Source organism: Condylostylus longicornis, unplaced genomic scaffold, assembly GCF_029603195.1.
Source record: "Condylostylus longicornis isolate FDR11 unplaced genomic scaffold, ASM2960319v2 ptg000135l, whole genome shotgun sequence".
Lineage (NCBI taxonomy): Eukaryota > Metazoa > Arthropoda > Insecta > Diptera > Dolichopodidae > Condylostylus > Condylostylus longicornis.
In genome coordinates this window covers 4,665,119-4,689,880 of record NW_026578103.1, presented here as the reverse complement: position 1 = coordinate 4,689,880, position 24,762 = coordinate 4,665,119, and the positions used below count along the sequence as shown (strand labels likewise).

The window sequence follows — 24,762 nt, the reverse complement described above, 5'->3', positions numbered from 1 at the left end:
CATGCTAAGATTTTTAAGATATACGCGCAACAACTCAGTTTTGAATTTAATAATATTATTTTGTGGACACTATTTTGTGTTACAACCTATTTCCAGTTCCTTGCTTTAAAGTAGTAGGAATATAGAATAGATAATTAAATAGCCCATATCCTTAAAACATTGTAGAAATTACGTTGAAAAATTATGGAATCCTATCTTAATTTGAGTATAAAATTGTAAATTATGTATGAAAATAAGAGTGAGTTATTTATCCATAGAAAAGTTACAATCCACGACATAAAAGTTATTATGTTGTGGATCGTAAGTTTTTGAGTATTATTGAAATATGATGTTGAGCAAAGAAAGGCTCAAGCCTCCGTGGCGCAATCGGCTAGCGCGTTCGGCTGTTAACCGAAAGGTTGGTGGTTCGAGCCCACCCGGGGGCGCTATTACTTTTTTTTTTATCGACAAAAAAATATTTTCTAAGGCTTCCAAATTTATTCATTTATCCATTCATTGTGTGTATTGTGTAATAGTTTTAATTTTTATACTACGATATATTCGATATATTGTTGAAAAGGCTCAATTTTAAATAAGTTTTTTATATTCTTAATCTAGCGGTAACTTTATTTTAAAAGGAACAAATTGTTAAATTAAATTATATTTAAAATTAGCTTTGCCTGCAGGTGTATAAATTTGATGTTATAAATAAGTTTTAGTCCTTAACTTATATAAACAAGCGTCTTTCACTCTTGTTGTTTAAATATTAATCATATAACGTAAAATTACATTGCATTTTAGAATTTACTTGCTTTCTAAGCGTATTTTTCTGTAAAGTAATTTTTCCTTTTTTTTTATTTTGCAATATTTGAAGCAAATTATGTTTCACATTTTGAAGTCGAAGTAGAAATTGACTAAAATCTTAAAATTTTCATTTTCATTTTCATTTCCGCATAAGGATAAAAATATTAAAAATATTTTTAATGGAATAAATTTCAAATGTTTTTTGGAAATCGATAATAAACTATCTAATGAATTTATCTTAAATATTTTCAGTACTTTTATTCTTAAAACTCTAATAAAATGCAAACAATTTTTCTGTAAAATGTTCTTGATAGTAATTCTTCTAAAAATGTAATTCTGAACAGCATTGAAAACGTTCTCAGACAAGTTTTTAAGCTTTTACACTCAAGTTAATGTCGCAAATTTTATTATTATTTGAATGTGTTTCTAATTTCTACTTTATGTAGTTTTTAATTGAAAAAAGCTTTATGAATTGTTTGTGGAATATTTTGTTTGGTTTCGTCAATGCTCTTAATGATTTTTTAAAAATAATGATGTGAAAGCTTTTTGGAGTATAGAGTAAAATAAATGTATTGTGAGATTAATTTCAAGGCCTCCGTGGCGCAATCGGCTAGCGCGTTCGGCTGTTAACCGAAAGGTTGGTGGTTCGAGCCCACCCGGGGGCGCTATAATTTTTTTTATTAAAATCTTTCATAATAACATTTTTGTTGTAAATTATTTTGATATTTGAATTTATAACTTTTTTTTTGGTTCAATTGAAATAATGATTTTTCTCGTTTTGTATTTTTAGGTTGAAGCAATTGAACTAGATCCTAAAGTAGCTTATATTCAAGTAACACATGTTCTGCCACATTATTGTAAGGATGAATTAGAGATACGACAAAATGAATTTGAACAAAATCATGATGTTGACACATTTATGTATGAGACACCATTCACAAAATCTGGTCAAGCAAGAGGAAACGTTCAAGATCAATGGAAGAGGAAAACTATTATAAGAAGTTTGTGAAAAATATTTGATTTTTAAAATAAATCAAAATTAAAATTAAAATTCATAAATATATTTTAGCGGAGTATTCATTTCCATATTGTTTAAAGAGAATTGCAGTAAAAGATCGTGAAATAATTGAACTTAGTCCAATTGAAGTTGCTATAGATGAAATGCAAACAAAAGTTTCCGAATTGGAAGAAACAATCTTACCACCGGCTGATGTAAAGAAATTACAATTGAGACTACAAGGTAGTATTGCAGTACAGGTTAATGCAGGTCCGTTAGCCTACGCTCAAGCATTTTTAGAGTCTAAAGTAGTTGCCAATTATAAAAAAGATTGTGTAGAAGATTTAAAGGATATATTTAGGTAAATTTCATTATATTACATTTTTAAAGAATAAAAGTTGTAATATTTTGTAATGGTCCACAAATAACTTTTTTTTTATTTTTTCTAGGGATTTTGTTGGTGTGTGTAATACTGCATTGCAATTAAATGCTAGAATGATTTCAAATGATCAAAAGGAATATCATAATGCTTTGGCAGACAATTATCGAAAACTTTGTACTGATTTAAGTGAACTTCTGGATGAACCTTTGATTCCGTTAGAAGACAATGCAAATTCGCACAGAAATAGTGTGGCTCTATTTAATGCTATTAGCGGAGCAGCAAATAATTCAAGTACTGCTTAAATATAAAAATATTTTCCAAATAATATAATTACATAATATGTCAAAATTATTTTGTATGTATTATATAGCATAAAATCATGGTACATATATATTTATATATACATATATATAGAAGTACATATTGGTGTATATACGTAACACAAAAAAAAGTAACATGTGATCATTTTTATACATTATTTAAGATATAATCTATTTGTATGTATGTATATGTGTTTAAAAATAATTTTGAAATTAATAATAAACTAACATTATTAATCCAATACTTAATAAAAAAAATTTTGTTAAATGAGTTATTTTAAACAATATAAAAAAAATAAAATATTAATTCATTATTACCAAAATGAAGAAAATAATGGCCAGTAGTTATGATTACTAACTTTACAATAGTACTAGAACTAAAGTAGAACAATACGGACATATGGGTAATAAACACTCACAACAATTGATTATTTTAATCAATTGATTATTGTATTGGTAGTACTTTTAAATTCTTTTCAAACAAAAAAAATATATGTACTCTTAAATTTTTTATATTATATGCATTACGCACAATAACTAAATTATTTTGATAAAATAAATTGTAAAATTATTGAAAAGTATTACTTCATGTAAATAAATTTATCGAATTTGCATTAGATTTAGTTGCGTACAAAATATGAATATATTTTTTTTTATTTGAGTAACTGCTATTTTCTGAATTAAAAGAATTGTAACTTTCATTTCTAGAAAATTGTTTAATTTTAAATTTAAAAAAACTTATTTTTGAAAATTTTATACTAACATGTGATCATTTTTACTTTTTATTGGTTTGTGTTATTAATTGGGATGGAATGCAATTTATAAAAAAATATTTCGATATATAATATTTGTGCATTAGGAATTTGGTTTCTGAATTTTAGTGCTCTCAAAACAAAGTGAATTCAAATTATATTTAATTTGTCACTGCCTTTAGATATGATCAAGTTTAATAAAAAAATATATAAAAACTAAGCCACATCTATATTTAAGCATCAGTTAGTACTGTTGAAATTTTATAGGTTTAAATAATTTTATATATCTTAAATGAGTTTTTCATTAAAAGCAAGTAAAAAATGTATGTACATGTCCATTATATAAATAAAGTAAACAAAAATTTATAATGATAATATTACAATTTCTTTGTAATACTTATTAAATCTATTTAAATTTGACGTTAATATATAATATTATGTTTAAAATAAAAATTACACAGTAAATACCTAAATTAAAAATAAAAAAGCAATTATTGATTAAGTCATTTACTTTTAATTACACATACAGCAAGCAAAGGCTTAAGTTTGACTAAATATAATAGCTTTTCAATTACAAATTAAGTATAAAATTTTTAATGTGTATTTCTTCAAATAATTTAAAATAACTTCGGAGTCTCATAAAATTTATGAAATTCGATTTTTGATTGGGAGGTTTTGTTTTTGTATTTTAATTTTAAGATGCACTTTCTAGCGTGTGTTTTAATATTTGCACAAATTAATTTTAAAATTTATGTAACATTAAGCCGTACATAATTGACATTTTACTAATTTAAATTATGTTTTTTTTAATTTTATTTAGATTTTGGCTTTTCGACGTTTTAACAAAACCCAAAAAATAAGCAAATTAAAACAAAATATTGTAGCTAGCATTATTATTATAGAGGGATATTAAATAAATTATTGGACTATGTATTAATGTAGTGTATTTAAATAAAACAGATTCGAAATTAAAAAAAAATTGTTATATGCAAAAAAAATAAAATAATTAAGGATATTTTGTGTTAAAGTATAATCTCAGCTTATATTTATATTTTTATAAATACGTAACAAAAAATTAATAATTTTTTTGTTAAAATTTGCTTTTTGCATAATTATTATTAAAAATTTATGTTTTCCATAGTCTATTTTAGTTATAAAATTTAACTTTAAGAATGAAATAAAACTATTTTTTTTTTTATTTAAATTTTTAAATAGTCTTCAAAAACAATTTGTATTAATATTATTTAATTTAGAATAAAAAGAATTTTCTATGGAATTTATTTAAAAAAATAAATAAAATGTTATCATTCTGAATTTATGCAATTATATGCAAAAAAAAATATAGAAAAAAAGTAAAAAATCAAATCAAGAAATATAATATCATATAATAAAGAGTTTAAGAATAAAATTTCATAGTACTATTTTTTATATTTTTTTCATTTCTTTGGACTGTTGCAAATTACTTAACCAAAATCGTAGTAATGTGCAGATTTATAATTGTGTTATCTGAACCAATAAAAATCTATCTTACTAAAAGTATGAGACAAATTTTTAATCAACGCAAGTAATTAAATTAATATTAACTTTAATAACTTAATCATCGAATAAAGAATTTTGTTCATATAAAAAAAATTTTTTTTTTCGAATACTACTACAGTAATACAAGGTACAAAAAAAGAAATAAAAATTCTGAAAATGAGTATGTGCTAAATGACAGTATGCATATTTGATAAGGTTTACTTACTGAGAGCATACTAAAAATTTATTCTTCAAAAATCGGATTGACTTGGATTTGATTTTACTTTGACATTTTGATAAACAGCACAGGAAATCAAATTTATTAAAGCTGACATAAAATATTATTTTTGGTAGCAACATGGTTGATAACAAATACTTAAACGTCTTAATTATGGATGGCGGTAAATAAATTTTTAGGAGTACTGAAAATCTCTAATTTATTTTAAAAGTATCAGATAGATAAGACATATGTAGTTTAAGAGTAGTGTAAGATGGACTTGATGTAATGTAAGATTACTTTATATGTTGTTGATAAAACTGAAATTTCTTGTCGAAGCGATAACAAAGAATTTATTTTTGCTATCCATCACGAAAATTCTAATTGTAATTTTTCAATTGTAAAACAAATTATTGTACATCGACATTGTTTCTATTTCAAAATTTTCGATTTCAAATTTTCATATACATACGTACTTATGTACGTGTTTTAAAAAAAATATATTTTTCCACTATTATTTAAGTGAAGTAAGTGAATTTACTGACTTGAACAGGCATCATTTTAAAATTTTGTTATCCAGGATTAGATATTTTTAAAAACGCAGCCTGGGATCTAATTTTTCAATTAAGTTTGCTTAGATGAGAGTGAGTATATTATTTTCGCGAAATGCAAAGCTTGCGTTGTAAAATAACAAAATGAGTTTTTTAAATACTCACAGTGACCAAATTGACACCGAATAATTTTCTAAGTTTTTTCAATTGTAGGTTTAAGTTTGGAATACGCTTTTTCTACGATAATGGTTTGTTGAGCAATAGTAATATTTAAATCTTAACCCACCTATGCTAAAAAATTTTCGCAATTCATATTTTTCCAAAGAGTTAACAATAAGCGCCTCCCTTATATACATATTTCAATGTATGGCTATTTTAAAATAGTTAAAATGTTTACTTTGAAAAAACTGCCAGGAATGTTAGAAACAAAAAATTTTAGAATATGCTGCCATCTTTTTTCCTTTTTGTGATGTGATTTTGTTACATGGCACTTGCGAATAACAAATCAACTTACGTAAATTTGAGAGTTTCACATTTTTATATACTAGGTCAACTGCTTAATCTTCAATTTGTTTTGTTTTTAATTTTTATTAATTTTATGATTCTCATTTAAACTTCTGTTAATAATTTCACAATTTATGCGTTTTTAATCCTACAAATACGGTCTAGTCTATTTCTACTAAAAGTATTGCAATAGGTATTACAAAAGGAGTTTTCCCAATTAGATATTATTCCGATATAATTCCGGTTCAATATTTCAGTCCTTTAGTTTGACTCTTCAGATATTTTACAAATAAAAATTGTATTTAAAAATTTAATAGCAATGTTAATGAAACAATAAAATAAAACAATCATATTATTGACATTTCATTTGTACAAAAAAAACATTATTATTATTAAGTTTAAATTTTGATTGCCGATGTCTAGTGAAATATTTTACATGAAACCTATTGGAAAATTGCGATAAATTTTAATCGCAATTCGAAATGTGTAGTCGAACTTTTTATCACAGTAAGTAAACGTAATTCGGAAAATAATTATTTTTCAAATAGAAATTTCGCACATACCGAAAATGAACACTCACATAAAGCTGAAACTCAAACAATTTTGATTAAATTGAACTGGATTATTTGGGCCGATTAGTAAGTAATTGATTAAAGTACTGCAAAAAATTATTTTGATATTTTTGAAATAATGAGACTGAGAGTTTGATTAAATTAAAATTTTTATTAAATTAATGGAAAAATTTTTAAAAACTATCTAATATTTATTATAGAACAATTTTTAACTTACATACATGGATACAAAAATTTATGATCGCTTTCTATTTCTTCATTTTCATATACAAAATCCAATTTATATCCTTATTGTCATACATTTAAATGTACATACATATGTAATTATATTTGCACCAGTGATTATATGGAAATTTTCATTAATTATTATTATGGATAGTTAAATTTGATAAATAATTTTAAAAAAAATATTAGATATATATAAATACAAATACAAAAAAATAATTCTAAAATCAATTTATATATAATATAAATTAAACAATAATATTGTACATTGCATTTTTTTTGTTTTCTGCGTTAAGTCGAAACTTAATCACTAAAGAAGAAAATATATATTAATTTTGAAAGACCTCTCTTATATTTAAAAGAAAAATAAATTTTATTTTTAGAGACGAATTCCAGGATTACGAGAACGTACAAAACTGAGTAATTCATCAGAATCTTCGCATACAAATGGTTTTAAATGATGGCATGCAACATCATGCCATTTTAAACCATCATTATAGAAATTATTTAATATTGATAAACATGATTCATCATTTCCTTGAGCTGCTTCACGATTATCTGGCTGTGGTAAATTATAACCACCTGTATGACTCCAATCACCAGTATTACGTTGGCTTGTCGGTCCAATTTTAGCACCTGATCCAGACCAAAACCAACCATTTTCATTTGGTGGTTGTAAATCGGGGCGATCACAACCAGCAAAATTACATTTACGACCCGATGTCCATATATAACGTACATTACCACGTGCAATACGTTGCTTAATAAATTCATTTTCTTGTGGTGTCTCTAATGAAACGGCATCCATACAATGACGACGACAAATATTTCTAGCATCTAACCAATCTACTTCAAGTGATCTTGTTGGACCATGTTCCCAACTGAAAAAATATGAATGTGCTACACCTCTTGCATCACGATAAGTTGCATGACGGACTCCTAAAAGAATTAATTGTAATATTTGTTATTATTCTGGGGTTTTCTAAAGTAAAAATATTATATAAAAAAAATTCATATTTACTATTAGCGCAACTTCTTGGATCTGGTAGAGCAAGCCGTCGTTGTGCTAATGCTGCGGATGTACTGAATATTAAAAGAACTAGAAAACGCAACATTTTGTTCTGCAAGTAAAACATAAAATTTTAACATTATAATAATTTTTTAATTTTAACCAGAATTAATTAATGAAAAAAGTATTTAAAATGTTTCGATATTATGTAGGTTGTGAACTTCAATTAATTTAATTATTTACGTAACATTTTAAAATTTTTAGTTTCTACCCCAATTATCTTAAATAAATTAGTCAAGGAAAACTTTTCTACAATTATTACCAAATTCGTGCCGCAATTACTTTTGAATTTTTAGAATGGTTCTTTTTTGAAGACAAGGTCGATAATTCAATAATTCTTTTTTCCTCTAATACACTCGCGCCCTTAAAACCTTGATATATACATATATGTACATGCATTATATCAAATTTAGAAGGTTCATTAGTTTCACATAATGAAAAGCGTAAAATTAGGTTGAAAAATTTTTTGAAATTTACATAAAAAAAAAAATTTATGTAATGCCAATGGTTACTGCCTACCTTTGTAACTATTGATAAAAGTTTTATTAATTAAAATAAATAGAGTGAGCAAATTTTGCAGTAAATTAGGTGAAATAGTTAAATTCTCAGAATGATCACAAAATAATTCTTATACTAATGAATATTGATAATAATATTAAAAGTACTTTTGAATAATTTAATTAAATAATATGATTTCAATTTGAAGGCCTCTAATTATACTCGTACGAACGTATGTTCGAAGGGTGCCTTACCGTTTTTAACGCTAAGAAATAACTGTCTTAGATATAGACTCAAGTGTATGTTTTTGATCAGCTCCGAATTCTGAGTTGATTTAACTTTGTCTGCCCTCCGCCCATTCCAGCGATAACTCAAAAACTAATTGGGCTAAATTCACCAAATTTTCACAAATGATTTATTGTAGTAAGTGCCAGAACCCTATTTAAAATGGACATGATCGGGGTACCGGTTCGGGTAGCTGCCATACAACTTCAAAAGTTATTTGGCTTTATCTCAGAAACTATAAAAGCTATGGTATTGAAATTTCACACAAGCGAATATATTAGTAGGGCAAATATGTTTGATAAAAGTCGTTGAAATTGCTTGGCTCCTTCTGGCAGCTGCCATACAACTCCAATATTTAATAAATTAATATGGTAATACGGCAACTTTAAGTCATAGTCTGTCCAATAGTCAGTTATGACATTTATATTCGCATATAGGATAACAAATTCGTACGGGTATCACAGAGTTGACAAGGTCAACTCAATTTTTTCTCGTTTTTAATTATAATTTGGACATAATTGGTATGGCACATATGTACATAGTACCAAGATACGCAATACGTTCCTAGAACCTGTGTAGACCAACAATATTAATAAAAAAAACTGTATTCCTTGATTTGCGTATTACTGTGTTGACTTAACTAGGTTGACGTACAATTGTGAGAGCGTGAGAATGCTTTTGCAAGAGTTTTAGTAAAAAATTAAGTTTTCAACATCGTTCAGTATAGGGGAAGCCCTATTAATATAAAAATATGATTTTGAGGTTAAAATAAGTTGAAATTAGTTTACATTTTTAAAATTTGTTTCTTTAAATTTTTTTGAACAATGTGATTTACATAGAAATTGTGCTAAAAGAGTGCCCCCAATTTTTGAATTTGAATTTTTTCAAGTAGAATTAAACAGTTTTTAAAACTTTGCAATTTTTGACGTGTATAAACATTTTCAATATAATTAACGCCACAAATAACAGACATACATATGTATGTATGTATTTATGTATAGATTACCTACTTTCGCACTAATATTATTTGACATGTACAATGTTTGTATGCAAATAAAATTTTTCGTTTATTTAATTGTGCTGCTCTGCCAGTGGAATTTCATTTTTTAACAGTAATTATAATTTTTTCTTTTTTTTGTCATTATAGTAAATAAACTTATCACAATGTGATCAAAGAGAAAAGTAATTATATGTATGTATATATACGTACCTACCGTAATACAAAGTATATTTATGTAATAAAAAAAAATTATCTCTTTGGAATTAAAAATATCAAAAATTATTTAGTTTTGGTTTTAGCCTAAAAATAAGAAGCAGAAAACAAATTAATATGCTGCTTAGCGGTTCCATTCAAATTTCTACATGTATGTACATACGTATGTATATAATACGTAATATATTTTGCTCATGTTGTTTATTTGAAATAAACGCGTATAACAGTAGTTCTTTTCACTTTCGCAATTAAATATTATTATTAATGTTATGTAAGTTTAATATCATAAAAATTACTGTTGATTCGAGGAAGCTTTAGGAACTAGTTGTATGTATATATATTTCAAAATTTTAATAAATATGGACATTATCATTATTTTAATATATGATATTGTATGTACACGCTTACATGCATGATTTCTTTATCATTTTATTTAAAATGCAGGTATATGTTTAATACCATAATATCGTGGCAATACCAAAGAAAACATAATTTAATGTACATATGCTATGGCAACATAAAATGTTATACGCTGCCAATTTTTTATATAATGGAATTACTGTTGAAATTAGTAATGTAATTTTAAATGCATATTTTTTCCAAACGAACATCAGTATAGTAAGGTAGTATTAAAGTTGATAATAAATTTTAAGCTGATTGAATTTTTTTTCTATAATTATTCTTTTAATAAAATTTACTTTATCTTTAAACGAAAAATGGGGTAATTCTCATATACGTACGTGCTATCGCTATTTTAAAGGGACATGTATGTATACATGTGAAGTAAAAAAACTAACACCTATTTACATGTTCAAGTAGCCAAAACTGAGCATAACCACACTACTTCGGACAAATGTATAGAAATAATATTTTTATATTGCAACCGATGCGGCTTACTTTTTCGAAGTTATTTGGGCATTCAATTATTTATTATTCTTTCTTAATTGACATTTGAATAACAAGAAAAAACACTTACTTTTGCAATTCAAATTTGACAATTTCTTGCTATTGTCACTCACATACATACATATATGAAAAAACAACATTCCATTCAATTAAAAAACTATATACGCAGTAAGTGCTGATTGTTATAGTTTGAATATGTGAATGGAAAGCTAATATTGTTGAGAGCTGGTCTATAAGCATGTAAATTATTAAATCGGTATCATGTCCTAATGCGTTTTCTTAGGCTTAAAAGGGTTAATTTATAAGTTATATACGAGTATTGAAGAAAAGTATAAATTTTACTCTTAAGTAAATTTTCTTTTAAAAGTTGACAAAACTATACAATGTTATTGTTATTTAAATCAGGCATGCAAATAAAACAATCAAATCGAATTTTCTTGATCGTAAGCGTACAAGAGCGTATACGCAACTTGATATCAGAAAGTTTTTTGAATTTAAATGCGTATTTAAAAAAAATATTGTATTTCATAACTATTATTTTCTTTTAGCGGTTTCTCTAAACTTTGTCGCATAATTTTGTATTAACCAGTGGTACCATATACACATTATTTTTAACCTTATGCTTGTGCTGATATATAGCTATATACTTATATATTTTTATTTATACGCTTCCATTAATTTACACTTACTTTCGATTAAATGAAAATAAATTAAGCAAAACTTTAAAATTTCATTATTTATATTAAATTATTTAATAATTAAATTTATTTTTTAAAATTTCTTAGTATAGCCGGTTAAATTCAATAAATTTCCTTAACTATTCATTAAAAAGTTTCGCAATATTTTTTACTTTTACTTCAAAATTTTATTTTCTTTGAAAATTGGAATTTTTCAGCATAATATTTAAATGGTTAAAACATAGTAGTAAATTTATATTATCTATTTTGTGATATTTTATAATAACAAATCTATTTCAGTATATTTGGCCGGAATTTGAAATGAATGAGGTTATAATGAATGAGACCAGTTTAATTAAAACCGAAAAATAATTATTTAAAATGTTTTTTCTAATTTTTGGAATATTTTATGCGAATTTTATTTCTCAATATTATTTATAGCTTAAGATGTTATAAAATGGTGTAATTTTATATTCGCATTTTTTAATAATTATCTTATAATTCTTTGAAGATTATCACATAATTTTTTATCTGATCATAAATGTAATTTTAATAAAAATAATAATAAATTTTGCATTTCAAGTGATTCAATGAAGATTATGCTAAGTTTGTAATGGTATTTTAGTAGTGTATGCAATGTTTATGGAAATTATTACATAATAGCTATAATTTAAAAGAATTATGCAAACACAAATGAATCCTTGATGAAATTTTAAAACTTATTAAAATTGAATTATAATTGAGTAATCATTTTTTTATATGAAAATCCAAATTTTATCTATTGAAATTTTAGAAAGAATATGTTAGCCTCTTCATAATTTCAATTTTGATAAAATTAATTGACTTTTATATTATGGCCTCATTAAAATCATAAGATTTAGCTTTTATTATTGAATATCAAAACTTTTCCGATATTTTTTGTATACAAGAGAAAAGTTTCATTATGTAAGCAATTATAATTCTATTAAATTTATTTCGGCTAAGGATAAATTGAACTAATTCGGCTACATGAATGATCTATACAAAATTGGTTATAATGATTGCGACAAATGTCACATATGTAAGTCAAACGAAGAGACCTCTTACAACTAGGCCTAAAGAACATTTAAGGTAAAACATGCAACTCGTTTACAGGAATTTCGATTCAATGGTTACAAAACATATTCACGAAACGAGTCTAAAAATTACAGAAGGCAACTTGAAGGCAATAAAACAGATAAAAGGAAAACACAAGAGAAAAGTTCATGAGAGCATGCAAATATGCAAAATCAACAAGGACTACCTGCAAAACACGGACGAGAGTAACTCGGCTACATGGCTCTTAAAAGTAATTGCTTGACTAGTTTTAAGGATTAAAACAGCCATCATTTTAGTTTATAATAAAAATAAATTTTTTATAATTTATAAAAAAATTGGTTCAAGTCAGGTACAAAGTTAAAAAGCATAATATTTCTAATTTAAATTTTTGATGTCGCAATTAGAAGAAGAGCAGCTTTGGCAAATTGTGTATGTAGCGCACGAAATATATATATTCATTTATAACAAAAATGTTTTGTTTTTTTTTTTTAAGTCGAATAAAAATTTATATAAATTCATTTAAATTTTATTTTAAGACAAGCGGTTCTGATTTTCATAAAATTACTTGAAATGAAAGCGCTCCTTTTGTTTTGAATTAACTATACCTACACAAAATTAAAATTAAAACATTATTTATAACGGTTGTCGACCGAAACACTTTCTTTTAACTTTTTATCATAGAGTGACCGACACTCAAAGAATGGTTTTTAAATAAATAATATTTAAATTATTTTCTTTTTTTCTTCCTTCTCTAGATTATTTTCCTTGGGAAGGGCATGTGATGTTTGTATTTCTCTATATCAGCATCGACCCGGCATCGATTTCAGCTTTGAAAACGAATATTAAACGTAAAGAAGTATTCGGCCAAAATGCTATTAAATTATTATTTAATTTATAAAACGTAATTTTGAATAAATTTTAAACACACTGTTCTAATGCATATGCATAAGTATTTTAAAACAATACCCATTTTATTTTATTTTTTATAAGTACATGACTTATGCAATTTCAACCATGCGAATTGATTGCGAAAAAAAAAGATTACAAAAGAATTAAACATGCACTTTTATGATAATTTTAACTACTATAATTATTCTTGTACAAAAAACTTACAAATAATCATAAATTCCTACATATGTGCATACATATATGTTACTTATACATAAGTGCAAACAAAAGTATCATGATTTTTCTTTGCCGCTCGTAAGCGTACATTAACTGTTTTAGATAATTTCTTATAACAAAAAGAACTCACTTATAATATGAATATGTATGTAGGTGTCTGCATTTAAAATTGAAGATTAATCATAAACAATACAAGCAGTAATTAAAATAAATTATTATACCATGCTCTGTTTATTCAAATAAGTAATGATGAGACAAAGAAAAGACTAACATAAAATCTTCTTCAGAAACTCTGCAACATGAATATTTATAAAATTATAAAAAATTTTAGCAAAGCAGATCGTTTCTTGTAGATTTTAATTAAAATTTTTATAATGTTATATAAAAAGTTGAATAATTAATTTAACATGAGCGGTAACACTAATTAAAAATTCATTTCTACTCTAATCGTAATTAAATTTTTTAATATTAGAGTTTTCTTAGACAAATTTTCTTTCAATCATCTTTATGGGTGTTAGATGGGAATTTTTTTTAATTTCGACTTTAATGCAAACAATTGATTAAAAATACAATAAAATAAATTTTAAAATAATTTATAAATCTTTAATATTAAAGGAAGAAAATAAGGTTAATTAGTTATTCAATATATTCAAAGTTTGTTGTTCTTAAATTTAAAAATTTGTTTATGTTTTAAAAATTATACTGATGTGGGGCTCATTTATAATAAAGTAAATTGAGGTTATATTGTTAAATAAGGGTATGCAAACATATGTGTATGTGTATACCTTAAAAGATTTTTCGCATTATTAAAATTATCTATTATATGCGGCTAGCTTATTTTCAAACAAGCAAGACAAGTTAAAACCTTTTAAATTTTAGTAGGTGCAACAATCACGATTTATTAAATTTCATTTATATACATATATTAATACATTTATATATACACATTACTTACAATGTATTTCTCACAATAAATTTGATTTTTTATTTTGGCGTCAAGAATAAAATAAAACACCTGAACCAACTTAATTTTTGGGATTGTCTATATTTTAATCACATGTAAGATGGTATTAAATCTGTAACTGTACGTATGCTATCTATTCTAAATGTATGTTTACCCTAAAAAAGTGCTTATAAGTTTCTCTTTATCCATTAATCCAACTGAATATTTGTAGACAAACAGATCTTCGGGAGTAATCTATACCTTTAGGAGAACATTTTGTTCTACATCACCCTCTCGAAAAATCCTGATTCCTCAAAGAACTAAGAACACCTTTTGACTGTTTTTTGTATCAAAGAAGCAAATATTTTTTTAAATTTCTCAAACACTTTTCAATTTTCGCAATGAGATGACTGTTAAAAGTAATCGTTACCTTAAACCTGCTTTTTAATTTTTGAAATTTTTGACTAGGTTTTTCTTTTAGATATTAAGTTACAGACTTTTAAAGTATTGATGATTTGCAGAAATTAATACATTTAATTTAATTTGCCTGAATAAAATTTATTTACAACTTTCCAATTTATTGCCTCCCCAAATTAGCAAAATTTTAATTTTCGGATTGCTATTTTTCCGAATTAAAATTATTTATGTAAATTTTCTTGATTAAATGTTGAATTCAGGCATTAATGCTTCTTTTCAATATTGTTCTTTCCCGAAAAGTATGCAATAATTTTTTGTTGTATAAAATAATTTTGGTATATTAATATTTTTGTAATGGAAATAAATTAAGAAAGAATTTCTTATACAAAAAGGGTTTTCACTTGTTTAAAAGAAATGTCCTGTTTTACAAACCCTTTTTTGATTTTAATTTATTAAATTGAAATATTAAATGAAAATTGTATCGTATGTTATAATACCAAAAATGAGAATTTGATGCGGTTATTGGAAGAAAGTGTAAGTTTTTAAGATATATAGATCAAAAGCTAAAATTATTAAAAGTAAGGCTTATTATTTCAAAATATTAGAACCCTACTGCAATCAATTTTTACTTTATTGCGATTAGCCTTCTTTCATAAGTTTTTTCTTGCATCCCGACATTTCAAGAAGCCGAAATTTCGCATTTATATTATACTATACCAATAATTGTATTGACATATATATACATTGAATTAAAATATGTTTAAGAAAGGGTGAAATCGCACAAAATTTATTCAATACATAAATTAATTTTATTGTCCGCTATTCTTTTAGGAAAACTTTTTAAATAATTGTAAAAACCAAATTATTAATCAACTCATAATTTAAGCTCATTTGTAAGCAACAATTCCTTTAATAACGTTATCATACCTTCATTTCTCAAATTTTTTAAAAGAAATGTCATTAAAAATATTTAATAATCATAAAATACGAACATTTTATATTAAAAAACATTTATTATTTTTCTTTCATTTTCCAATCGTAAATACTCCGAATACTGGTACGTACATTTTCATAAAATAATTTAATATGACCCGGATTTGACTGATATTTACCTACCACTATAATAAGAGAGTAAATATAAATATTTTATCTTCAACATTTTATTATGCCACTATATAGATGAATACTGCATATATAACTACATATGTGACAATCATTTATGTACACTAACAACAGTGTAAAAAAAAATTCTCACAATTTTTTCAAACTATTTCAAACATAATTTTTCAATTATCGTTAACGTTAGATTCGATATTGTGCTTATAAAATCGATGTACTGATATAAAAATTAAATTTTTAATCTCACATTAACTTTACGCTATACCATTTTAATGTGAGTTTATAGGTATAAGGCCACTGTGTGTGTATATGAAGTATTCACTGACATCTTATTGTAATTATAAAAACATAATTGTTACAATAATTGAATATTTATTTCTATTTCCTGAATTAAATACTGCACGTATGTACGAGTATATAGACGATCTTAAAAAAATATTATAGAATTTGAAAAATTTTTATAAGTGTAACATTTATGCATTTTTAATACTTAAAAATTGTGGACTACTGGGGCAAATATATTAATATACCGGTATAAATTTCGAAAGAAAAGAAATAAATATCTTAAATATTTGCTCTCCTTTTCTTTTATTGTATGTACCTTTCTTTATTTAATTATATTTATGCATGTACTCGTATGTATATCGCCTAGCTATATTGAAAGAGAATAAAAATCATAAAAAAGCTATCATATATCATAATTCACGTATATAATCTATATATATGATCTACTTATATGTTTGGAGTATATCGTGATGTACGTTTAACTATTTTGTTGACTTTGAAATTATTTGGTTATAATATAGATAAGTCTACGAGAGTTTGAGTATACAAACATAACAAGATAATGATGACATACGCACTCAGTTCCGTACAAATGCCAACTGCATATGTCAATATACGCAAATATAACAAATAATATAACAAATATGAAATTCCATATGGAATGCAATATTTAAAATGCAATGCAATCGCAATCTGCTTAGTTTTTTCCTTTATGGTTTTCGTAAACAACTTAGTCCCCAAACCAGTTGGATAAAATACAAACAGCAACAGAATAAAAAAAACATCAAAAAAAAAATAAAAGAAAATAAATAAAATGCACCATTTATGAAATTCGAGTGCGATAGTAGACAGTCCGTACAAAAATATGCAAGTACGCATATGTACACATACGTACATTATGTATGTATGTGCATAAAAAAAGTTATTGGACTTTTTCGGGTGATAGTGAAAACTTTTTCCTCTTCAGGGCATAAAAGAAAAACTAAAATCAGCACGTTTATATATGAAAAATCAAAACAAAACAGAAAATACTTAAATTCATTAAATAAATTCACCTTGATATTGTCAATAAACATAAAAATAAAACCATACGGCAGCATAATTTATATATACACAAAATACCTGTATAAAGTGTATTCCAAAAAAATGTTGCACTTATGTATGAACAAGGTGTTTATGATGTAAATCTGATAAATTGAAATGGTGATTTGGCATTAGAATTAAGAAGTTTTTGACCCTTTCAATAACAACCGGGATTAAAAGCAGAACAAACGGGGACTGTTTATTCCCTTAATTGCAATACGTGAAGTAATGAAAAAAACAATCTGTCTAAATCAGATTGTGACAAAACCCAATGTTTGTAATTATTTAGAACTCGATCTGTGGAAAATTCTATTAAAAATTCAAAAATATTGCTGAAAAACTGAGCATTTTATTTTTTAAGCGATTATATGAATTCTGTGAAAAAGATTATGTTTCAATATTAACATTAATGACAGTATAAACATTTCATATTTATTGCATATTGTAAGGGTGAGAGCTCGTATGGTTGATTGGTTTTTTAAAAATGTTTAATTATATATTCTTATTTGAAGAGATTTGCTCTTAATTACTGTTCCCTTTATTAAAATTTGGTAAGTTTGATAAACTAAATCTATAATAACTATAAGCTAGTTACAGAAAATTGAAATTTTGTTAATTTTGACACGTGGGAATGAGTAAAACAGAAAATAATTATCTTTTTATAACGAAATAATATTTCTATTAGAGTCTAGAGCCTGCTAAGATTACAAACTCATACAGGTACAAGTAATTTTCTTATTCGTCTGTAACAGTTCTGACAAATTTAGTGGATTCGTACTAAATCTACGAGTATAATTAACAATTGATTATTTCTATTTATATTCATTGCATGTTTTGGACACTCTGTATAACCTTGCTTTAATTTTTTTTTCTTCCAAGTAGTTTTTTTTTACATTACTTGTGTCCAAAGCAGTCAACAGTTTTTATAATGCAATATAATAATTGTACAATAATGTACACATACTAAATTTAAAACTGGAACTTGTTGTTACCATTGTAATAATATTTAAAGAAAACCAGAAAATTTGCAACAAAAAAAAATTAAAAAGAAAAATACTGATAAGTGAGTAACAAAAATATCAGAAGACATCAAATAAAAAAATAATAAAGTTCCCCGAAGTATGAGCAAAGTAGAAGCGATCAAAGTATTTGAAATTATTTTTAAAGAAGTGAAATCGATATAAGCTTACTGGTTGCGCACAGATATTTATTCACACTTCTGTACATACCATTAATACATATAATGTGTATAGACATACATAATTATTGCATATATTTAAGTAAGTATAATTTTTATGTTTGAAATTAATTTATGACATTTATCTAAAATGTCGCGCTACTCTAAAGCAAAAGTAATTCAAAGTATAAGGCGCAGAAGAAAAGTATTTCAGGTTTATTTTATATTAGTTCAGCATATCCGGTGCATTATCTGAAATATTTCTTTGTGAGATTCAATCTTTTCTAGATCAGAAATTATTTTTTATGGTTTTTTTTCTGTAACAAAAAACTACCACTACCTTTAAACTGTTATTAAAATTTTTTTTAAAAATAAAATTGTCTAGACGGTTTGTACACCACATTGATATTGAATAGTTCATTAAATATTCCAAGAAGCCTATAATCTCCCAAATCTGTAAATCAAATCTCATAAACATAAAATTGCAATAAGATTATTATTTTCAAATAATTAAGGCTTTCAATTTCCAATTCCCAAAATTTTTTTATTTAAATTTCAAATTTCGTACATATTGTAAGAAGAGTTTGGTAAACAGTAGTATAAAGTAGCAGAAGTATAACTTTAATAAGTGTTAATCTGAACGTAATATTAATTTTGCAAAACAATTAAATCAACACCAAATTCTTTATTACCCAGTTTTATTTGCTAACCCATAATCGTAATTAATTATGAAAACAGTATTGTTTTTGTTTTATGTCATAAACTTTCTTTTTTGGATATTATTTTGCCTTTATAGGTATGTCATAGCTAAATTCATAATAAATTTTTCATTGACAATCATTTGACTTGATACCAAAACAATATTGCTTTTGATAAATTCAAAATAAGATAGCCAACCCACCACGCTTATTTAATAATTTTATTCATACGAGTATTATTTACACATAGTTTTGCATTTTCGTTAGCTAATTAAAAAATTTTTATTGTAAGATTCTAAATAACAATAACAAAGTTTTAATATTAACATGATTAAGTTAAAAGGTTTAACGACAAAGTTAATAGGATTGTATTTGAAACCTTACAGTTCTCGATTTTTATAAATATCTAAAGCAAATCAAATTTTAAGCGAATAGAACATTTAATAAGTAAATTAATATAAATAAATAAATTTTCTAGCTTTACAATCAAATGTTGGAATTAACGACCCAGTCAGAAAATGAAAATTCTTATGGAGTATAAAAATGTAAAAGTTCTATTTTAACTTTTTAAAAATTTTCACTTTCTCTAGCTTATAATTCTGCAATAAGCATGAGTTACAGTGTAAGTTTTTGTAAATTAAAATAGAAAACAAAAAAGGAAAAGGATGCATGAGAAAACAAAGAGTGAATTAATTTAAAAAATGAAATATGTACTGGTTTTTTTTTTTAAATAATTAATAAAATTAATGAACGCTTGAGAAAATTAACCATATGAAAAATAATATGAAAAGAAAGCTGAAACGCCATTTTTATTGCATATTGCGTTACATTGTGAATAACGTGAAAAATAATGTCCACAAGTGTTCACAAATGTTACGAAAACCCTCAATTTTAATTTTGAATAGAATCTCGATTTTATTACAATTGGAAAGTAAAGTTGAAAATTCGGAAAGCACACACTAATCTTATTAAAATTTGAAAGCCTTAAAATTCAATAAAATATTTGGTTACATTTAGTAACAGTCGCTAGTACTATACGTAAATATTATTGTAATGTATTAGTACAAAAAGATGTTTGTGGAAAGGTCCGTAAAATCGAAACAAAACAGAAATACAAACGAAAACGAAATATCAAATAAAATTTTCAAATATCGAAAAAAATTGCTCAGACATTAGTTATGTAATTTTATAATTTGAAAATTTTACGTAGAGTGCATCAATTTAAAACTATAGGAAAAAAATATTGAAATGAATTTGCGTATTAATTTTATAATAATTTTATTGATGTAGGATTGACAAGTTAAAAACTAAATTTTGAATTTAGTGTTCCCACACTGTATATTTTATATAATCAGTACAACACGGGATTTTTCTTGCTTTCAATTAATTAATTTTTCTCTTTTTCATTTTAATGACAGACGCACAATTTTTGCTTTTTGATATTTGAAAGTTTAGGTGGAAATAAATTGGTAAGTTTTGTAAATAATTATAAGTTGAATTCATTTTTATTTTATATTGTATTTATTATTGAACGATCATTAATGAATGAACATTTTGACCATTTTTGTCCATTTTCAAATTGATATTTTTTGATTTGATATAATTTAACTATTATATTGAAATTTAATATGTTGAATAGGCTTTATTTGAATCAACATAATGAATTGTATAATAGTATTGTATTTTGTTTCAATCAAATTATGCTTTGTTATATAATTTTAAAAAAAATTAGAAAAAAATATTTGTTTTCAATATTAAATATTAAAAATAAAGGAAGTTTTAAATTGGCTTTAATCTCAATTATCAAAAAATTTATTTTCTAAAATTGATTTGCCGGAATATGTTGTAATTTTCTCTCATATAAATTCGAAATTCTTCAGAAGTGTGTCAAATATTAATATTGGCTTTATTTGTCAACAGAATATTGGTTCGCCTCGGATGATAGAACTCAACAACACATTTTGTAACCTCTTTCATAAAGGGTTTAATCTGACTCAAAAAATTTAGTTTTATCTTCTTTGAGTAATAATGATATTTTCAAATAAGAAATCTTTCTTAAAATCATGTTTAACAATTTCAAATACTTGACTATGCTTGAAAAATTTGAAAATTTACTTGAGTTTCACTGCGTACAATTCTATATTGCGATTACGTTTAAGCATTTAAGATTAATTCCAGATTAGTTTTATGTTTTCGAATAATGAAAATTTTTTAAAAGTTAAACGACTTTACTAGGAACATTTTAAGATGAAAAATTTTAAGGCACATTCTTATCAACTTCAATTTTTGTTTGTTTAAAATAAAGTGAAAGCATTTATGGCTCTATTAAAAGAATTCAATATTTGTATTATAAATCTCGATTATCTTGAGTCAAATTTTACTCACTAACTAAATATTATTTAAAAAAAAAAAAGAGAATCTACATCATATGATTGACTTAAAAAATTCAAGAGCACGATTTCAATTGAAGTTTTAATGACGTAAGATGTAAAACAAACATTTATTCTTTAAAATGAAATTATTTCTTACATATAATAAAATATTTATATGTTGAGTGTTCTTACTGACAATGCTTCAAAGTACTTTGTAAGTTATTGGGTACTGGTGGTACCTTATGCTGAAATTCAAATATTTTTCATTCCAAATTGATAATCTTTGTTATTTTCTCATTTTAGAATACCTTTCTTACCTAAGAACTGTTATAACTGGAAATAATTAGAAAGTTTATTATAAAAAAGAAACCACAGAAAATTTTTTTCGAAGAAAAAAGATGAACAAAATAAATATTTATTCATTTTTAAGTACATAAAATAAAAGTACATTGAACTCTTTATACTTGGAATTATGTAAATAGAATATGCGAGATAAAATTTAAAAAATGTAAAAATTTTGGCTTGTAATGTTTTAAAAAAATTATTTCATGTGTAATAGAAAGTTTAATAAATTTGCTTATTCAAATAAAACAGAAATGCAAGCTCTAAAACTTTTAATTGCTTATATTTTCACTCAAAAAACTAAGAGAAAACAGTTTAATTTCAGTAAATTACGTTTAAAACACCTCAATGTATAATTGAACTTTAGAGATTGTGCTGACCTTCAATAATCACCTTGGCTACATACATGTATCCAACAAGGTGCACTACTTTTGTGATATGTCAGTGCAGATATTTTTGTATATGTCAGTTGACCAACGTGTTGTTTAATTATTAAGGATTATATTTTCTTTATTATAAAAGCAAATAAATGATGAGTTGCAATTATACATACGTGCATACATTTTTATGTGCATACATATTGGGCCTTTCGGACTACTATATAATCCCTTCACAAAACTTTCGAAGAGAAAACATAGATTTTAGAACGTATGTGTCAAAATGAACTTGAAATGAAATTTTGTATATAAGTATGTATATTTAGTGCTATATTAAGCATGTTAGTTTAAAAATCTACAATTTTTGTGGCTCCCTTGATAAAATCCAGAAGTTTTAACTATAAATCCTGTAAATTTGGTTCGCTACAAATGTAACTAATTTCTGCTACAAGTTCATTAAATTCATCCGATAAAATAATTTTATTTAATTATGTTCTTGCTTAAAAGATTACAGAAACTATTAAATTTAAAGAAAAAAATTGCTCCCAAGTTGAACACCCGTAATTAATATTTCAAAAATATCATTGCCACATAGTACATATTCTTAGCTAAAGAGGAAGAACAGATTAAATGCATTTAAATATTTGTAATTAGAAAAATAATAGTGTAGATTTAAAAATTGTGTTCCTCCCTTCTACAAGTAACTATGATTTAAGTAAAAAATTTTGCAGTTCAATTTAAAACTTTACCTAACTATTTAAGAATCTATTAAATTCTCGTTAAAAGACAATTAATAGCACAAATATTTATAAATTAAGAAAACATAATTATTTTTAATCTTGATTTGAATTCTCTAATGTCAAGGCTCTAGTGTAATTCTCAATACATCGTTTAAATTATTCTGATATTGCATGTAGATATCAATGAAAAATTCTTGTTTTAAATGAAAAGAAATATAAGGAATTTTCTTTTTAAATCAAAAATAATAAAAATTTTCTTTTACACATTTTTCACAATTCTTTCACATTGCGTGCAGGTTTATAAAATTAAACCTGAAAAGTTAGTTGCTTTTTTCTTATATTTCTCTCAAATAACCAGATCACCATAAATAGTTTCCAATTAAGTATTCTCTTATTTTTTACTTTATTTTCCTTTCAAAAGGTATTGAACCTGAAAATGCAGTTTTTCATTTACAATAATTTTCAAATTTAAATGAAATTCAAATTCGGATTACATTGTAAATGCGCACTATTTACAGGAAATTTTGTAGTTTTATGAATTTATAAGGATTAATTTTGTTTTTTTTTTTGTTTGTTTTTTAATTTTCACTAAAATAATATTCATTATTAAAATTTGCATAAATTATTCAACGGCAATTGAATGGCAATAAATGAGAAATTTTTCTTTTATTTTGTTTTTTTTTTTAAAAAATATTTTTCATCTCAACTCACCTTCTAATTTTCAACAAAAATCCTTTATAATTTTTAATTATAATTGGTGTAAAATGTTAATTAATGTTTTAAATTTTATTCTTAATATTTTTCTTCTATTTGAAAAACTTAAATTTAAAAAATAAATTTAATAAAAGTTCTTCAAATTTTTTCTAATAAATATTTTCTATGAAATGTACACTACGATTTTGAACTGCGGTTTTTTTGTGTAAAACGAAAACGCAAATAAATAACATAAAAATCAAAAATGAAAAATGAAGAGCAAATTGGAAAAACAACACACACTTTCGAAGATGTGCAAAAATTTGAACCTGTTTAAATTATTTTTGTTGTTGTTTTTATTCTGTTTTCTTTCAAAATATTATTTTTTTCTTTACGATAATTTTAACCATCCGTTACGGTAAACTACAAGCAACTGACTTGTAATATTATTGGTATTGTGAGTTTATAGTTGGCCCCAAAGTAATTTTACCCCATCCAATTCGCATTTTATTTTTCTTTTACATATTTTTATTATTTTTACTATACATTTTTTTTGTCGTTTTTGATATTCTCTTTTATTGTGTTGTCTGTTGTGTTGTGTGTGTTGTCTTTGATAATGATGATAGTTGTTGATGATGATGCGATATTACAACAAGTAAATATGTAACAAAGATTTTATATCTATATCTACATAATTTACATACATATGTACATACATAATGCAATCAAACATATTTATGGGCACATTCTCTTATAAATTGTAAGTAACACCTGTAGAATATGATAAGATATATAAATATACATATATGTACTTATGTAAATATGTGGTAAAAATAACTATAAAG

General features: G+C 24.5%; 2 protein-coding genes and 2 non-coding genes across 6 annotated transcripts in view; 3 read left to right on the top strand and 1 right to left on the bottom strand.

Annotated features, from left to right (window-relative positions):
* The window catches only part of LOC129615484 (dedicator of cytokinesis protein 9), an 80,367-nt gene extending 76,046 nt beyond the window's left edge, over positions 1 to 4,321 (top strand). For 2 of the 3 annotated variants that reach the window (XM_055530731.1, XM_055530730.1), the window contains exons 14-17: positions 1,574 to 1,784; positions 1,853 to 2,141; positions 2,230 to 2,453; positions 4,055 to 4,321. In XM_055530731.1, coding sequence (XP_055386706.1) covers positions 1,574 to 1,784; positions 1,853 to 2,141; positions 2,230 to 2,453; positions 4,055 to 4,077 — 747 coding nt within the window. In that variant the 3' untranslated portion in view covers positions 4,078 to 4,321. Of the gene's footprint in view, positions 1 to 1,573; positions 1,785 to 1,852; positions 2,142 to 2,229; positions 3,491 to 4,054 lie in introns of those variants that run through there. The other variant, XM_055530732.1, reaches the window with a different exon arrangement.
* Positions 352 to 425, top strand: Trnan-guu (transfer RNA asparagine (anticodon GUU)). The gene has a single exon. It is a non-coding gene; the product is annotated as a tRNA-Asn (tRNA).
* On the top strand, positions 1,375 to 1,448 carry Trnan-guu (transfer RNA asparagine (anticodon GUU)). The gene has a single exon. It is a non-coding gene; the product is annotated as a tRNA-Asn (tRNA).
* Positions 4,322 to 6,870: 2,549 nt separating the features above from the next.
* On the bottom strand, positions 6,871 to 24,324 carry LOC129615207 (uncharacterized). Its single transcript, XM_055530305.1, has 3 exons — positions 23,936 to 24,324; positions 7,843 to 7,942; positions 6,871 to 7,760 (listed from the first exon to the last, which is right to left on the bottom strand). Exons 2-3 carry the CDS (start codon positions 7,934 to 7,936, stop codon positions 7,201 to 7,203), a joined length of 654 nt encoding a protein of 217 aa, XP_055386280.1. The 5' UTR covers positions 7,937 to 7,942; positions 23,936 to 24,324; the 3' UTR covers positions 6,871 to 7,200.
* Positions 24,325 to 24,762: the final 438 nt, after the last annotated feature.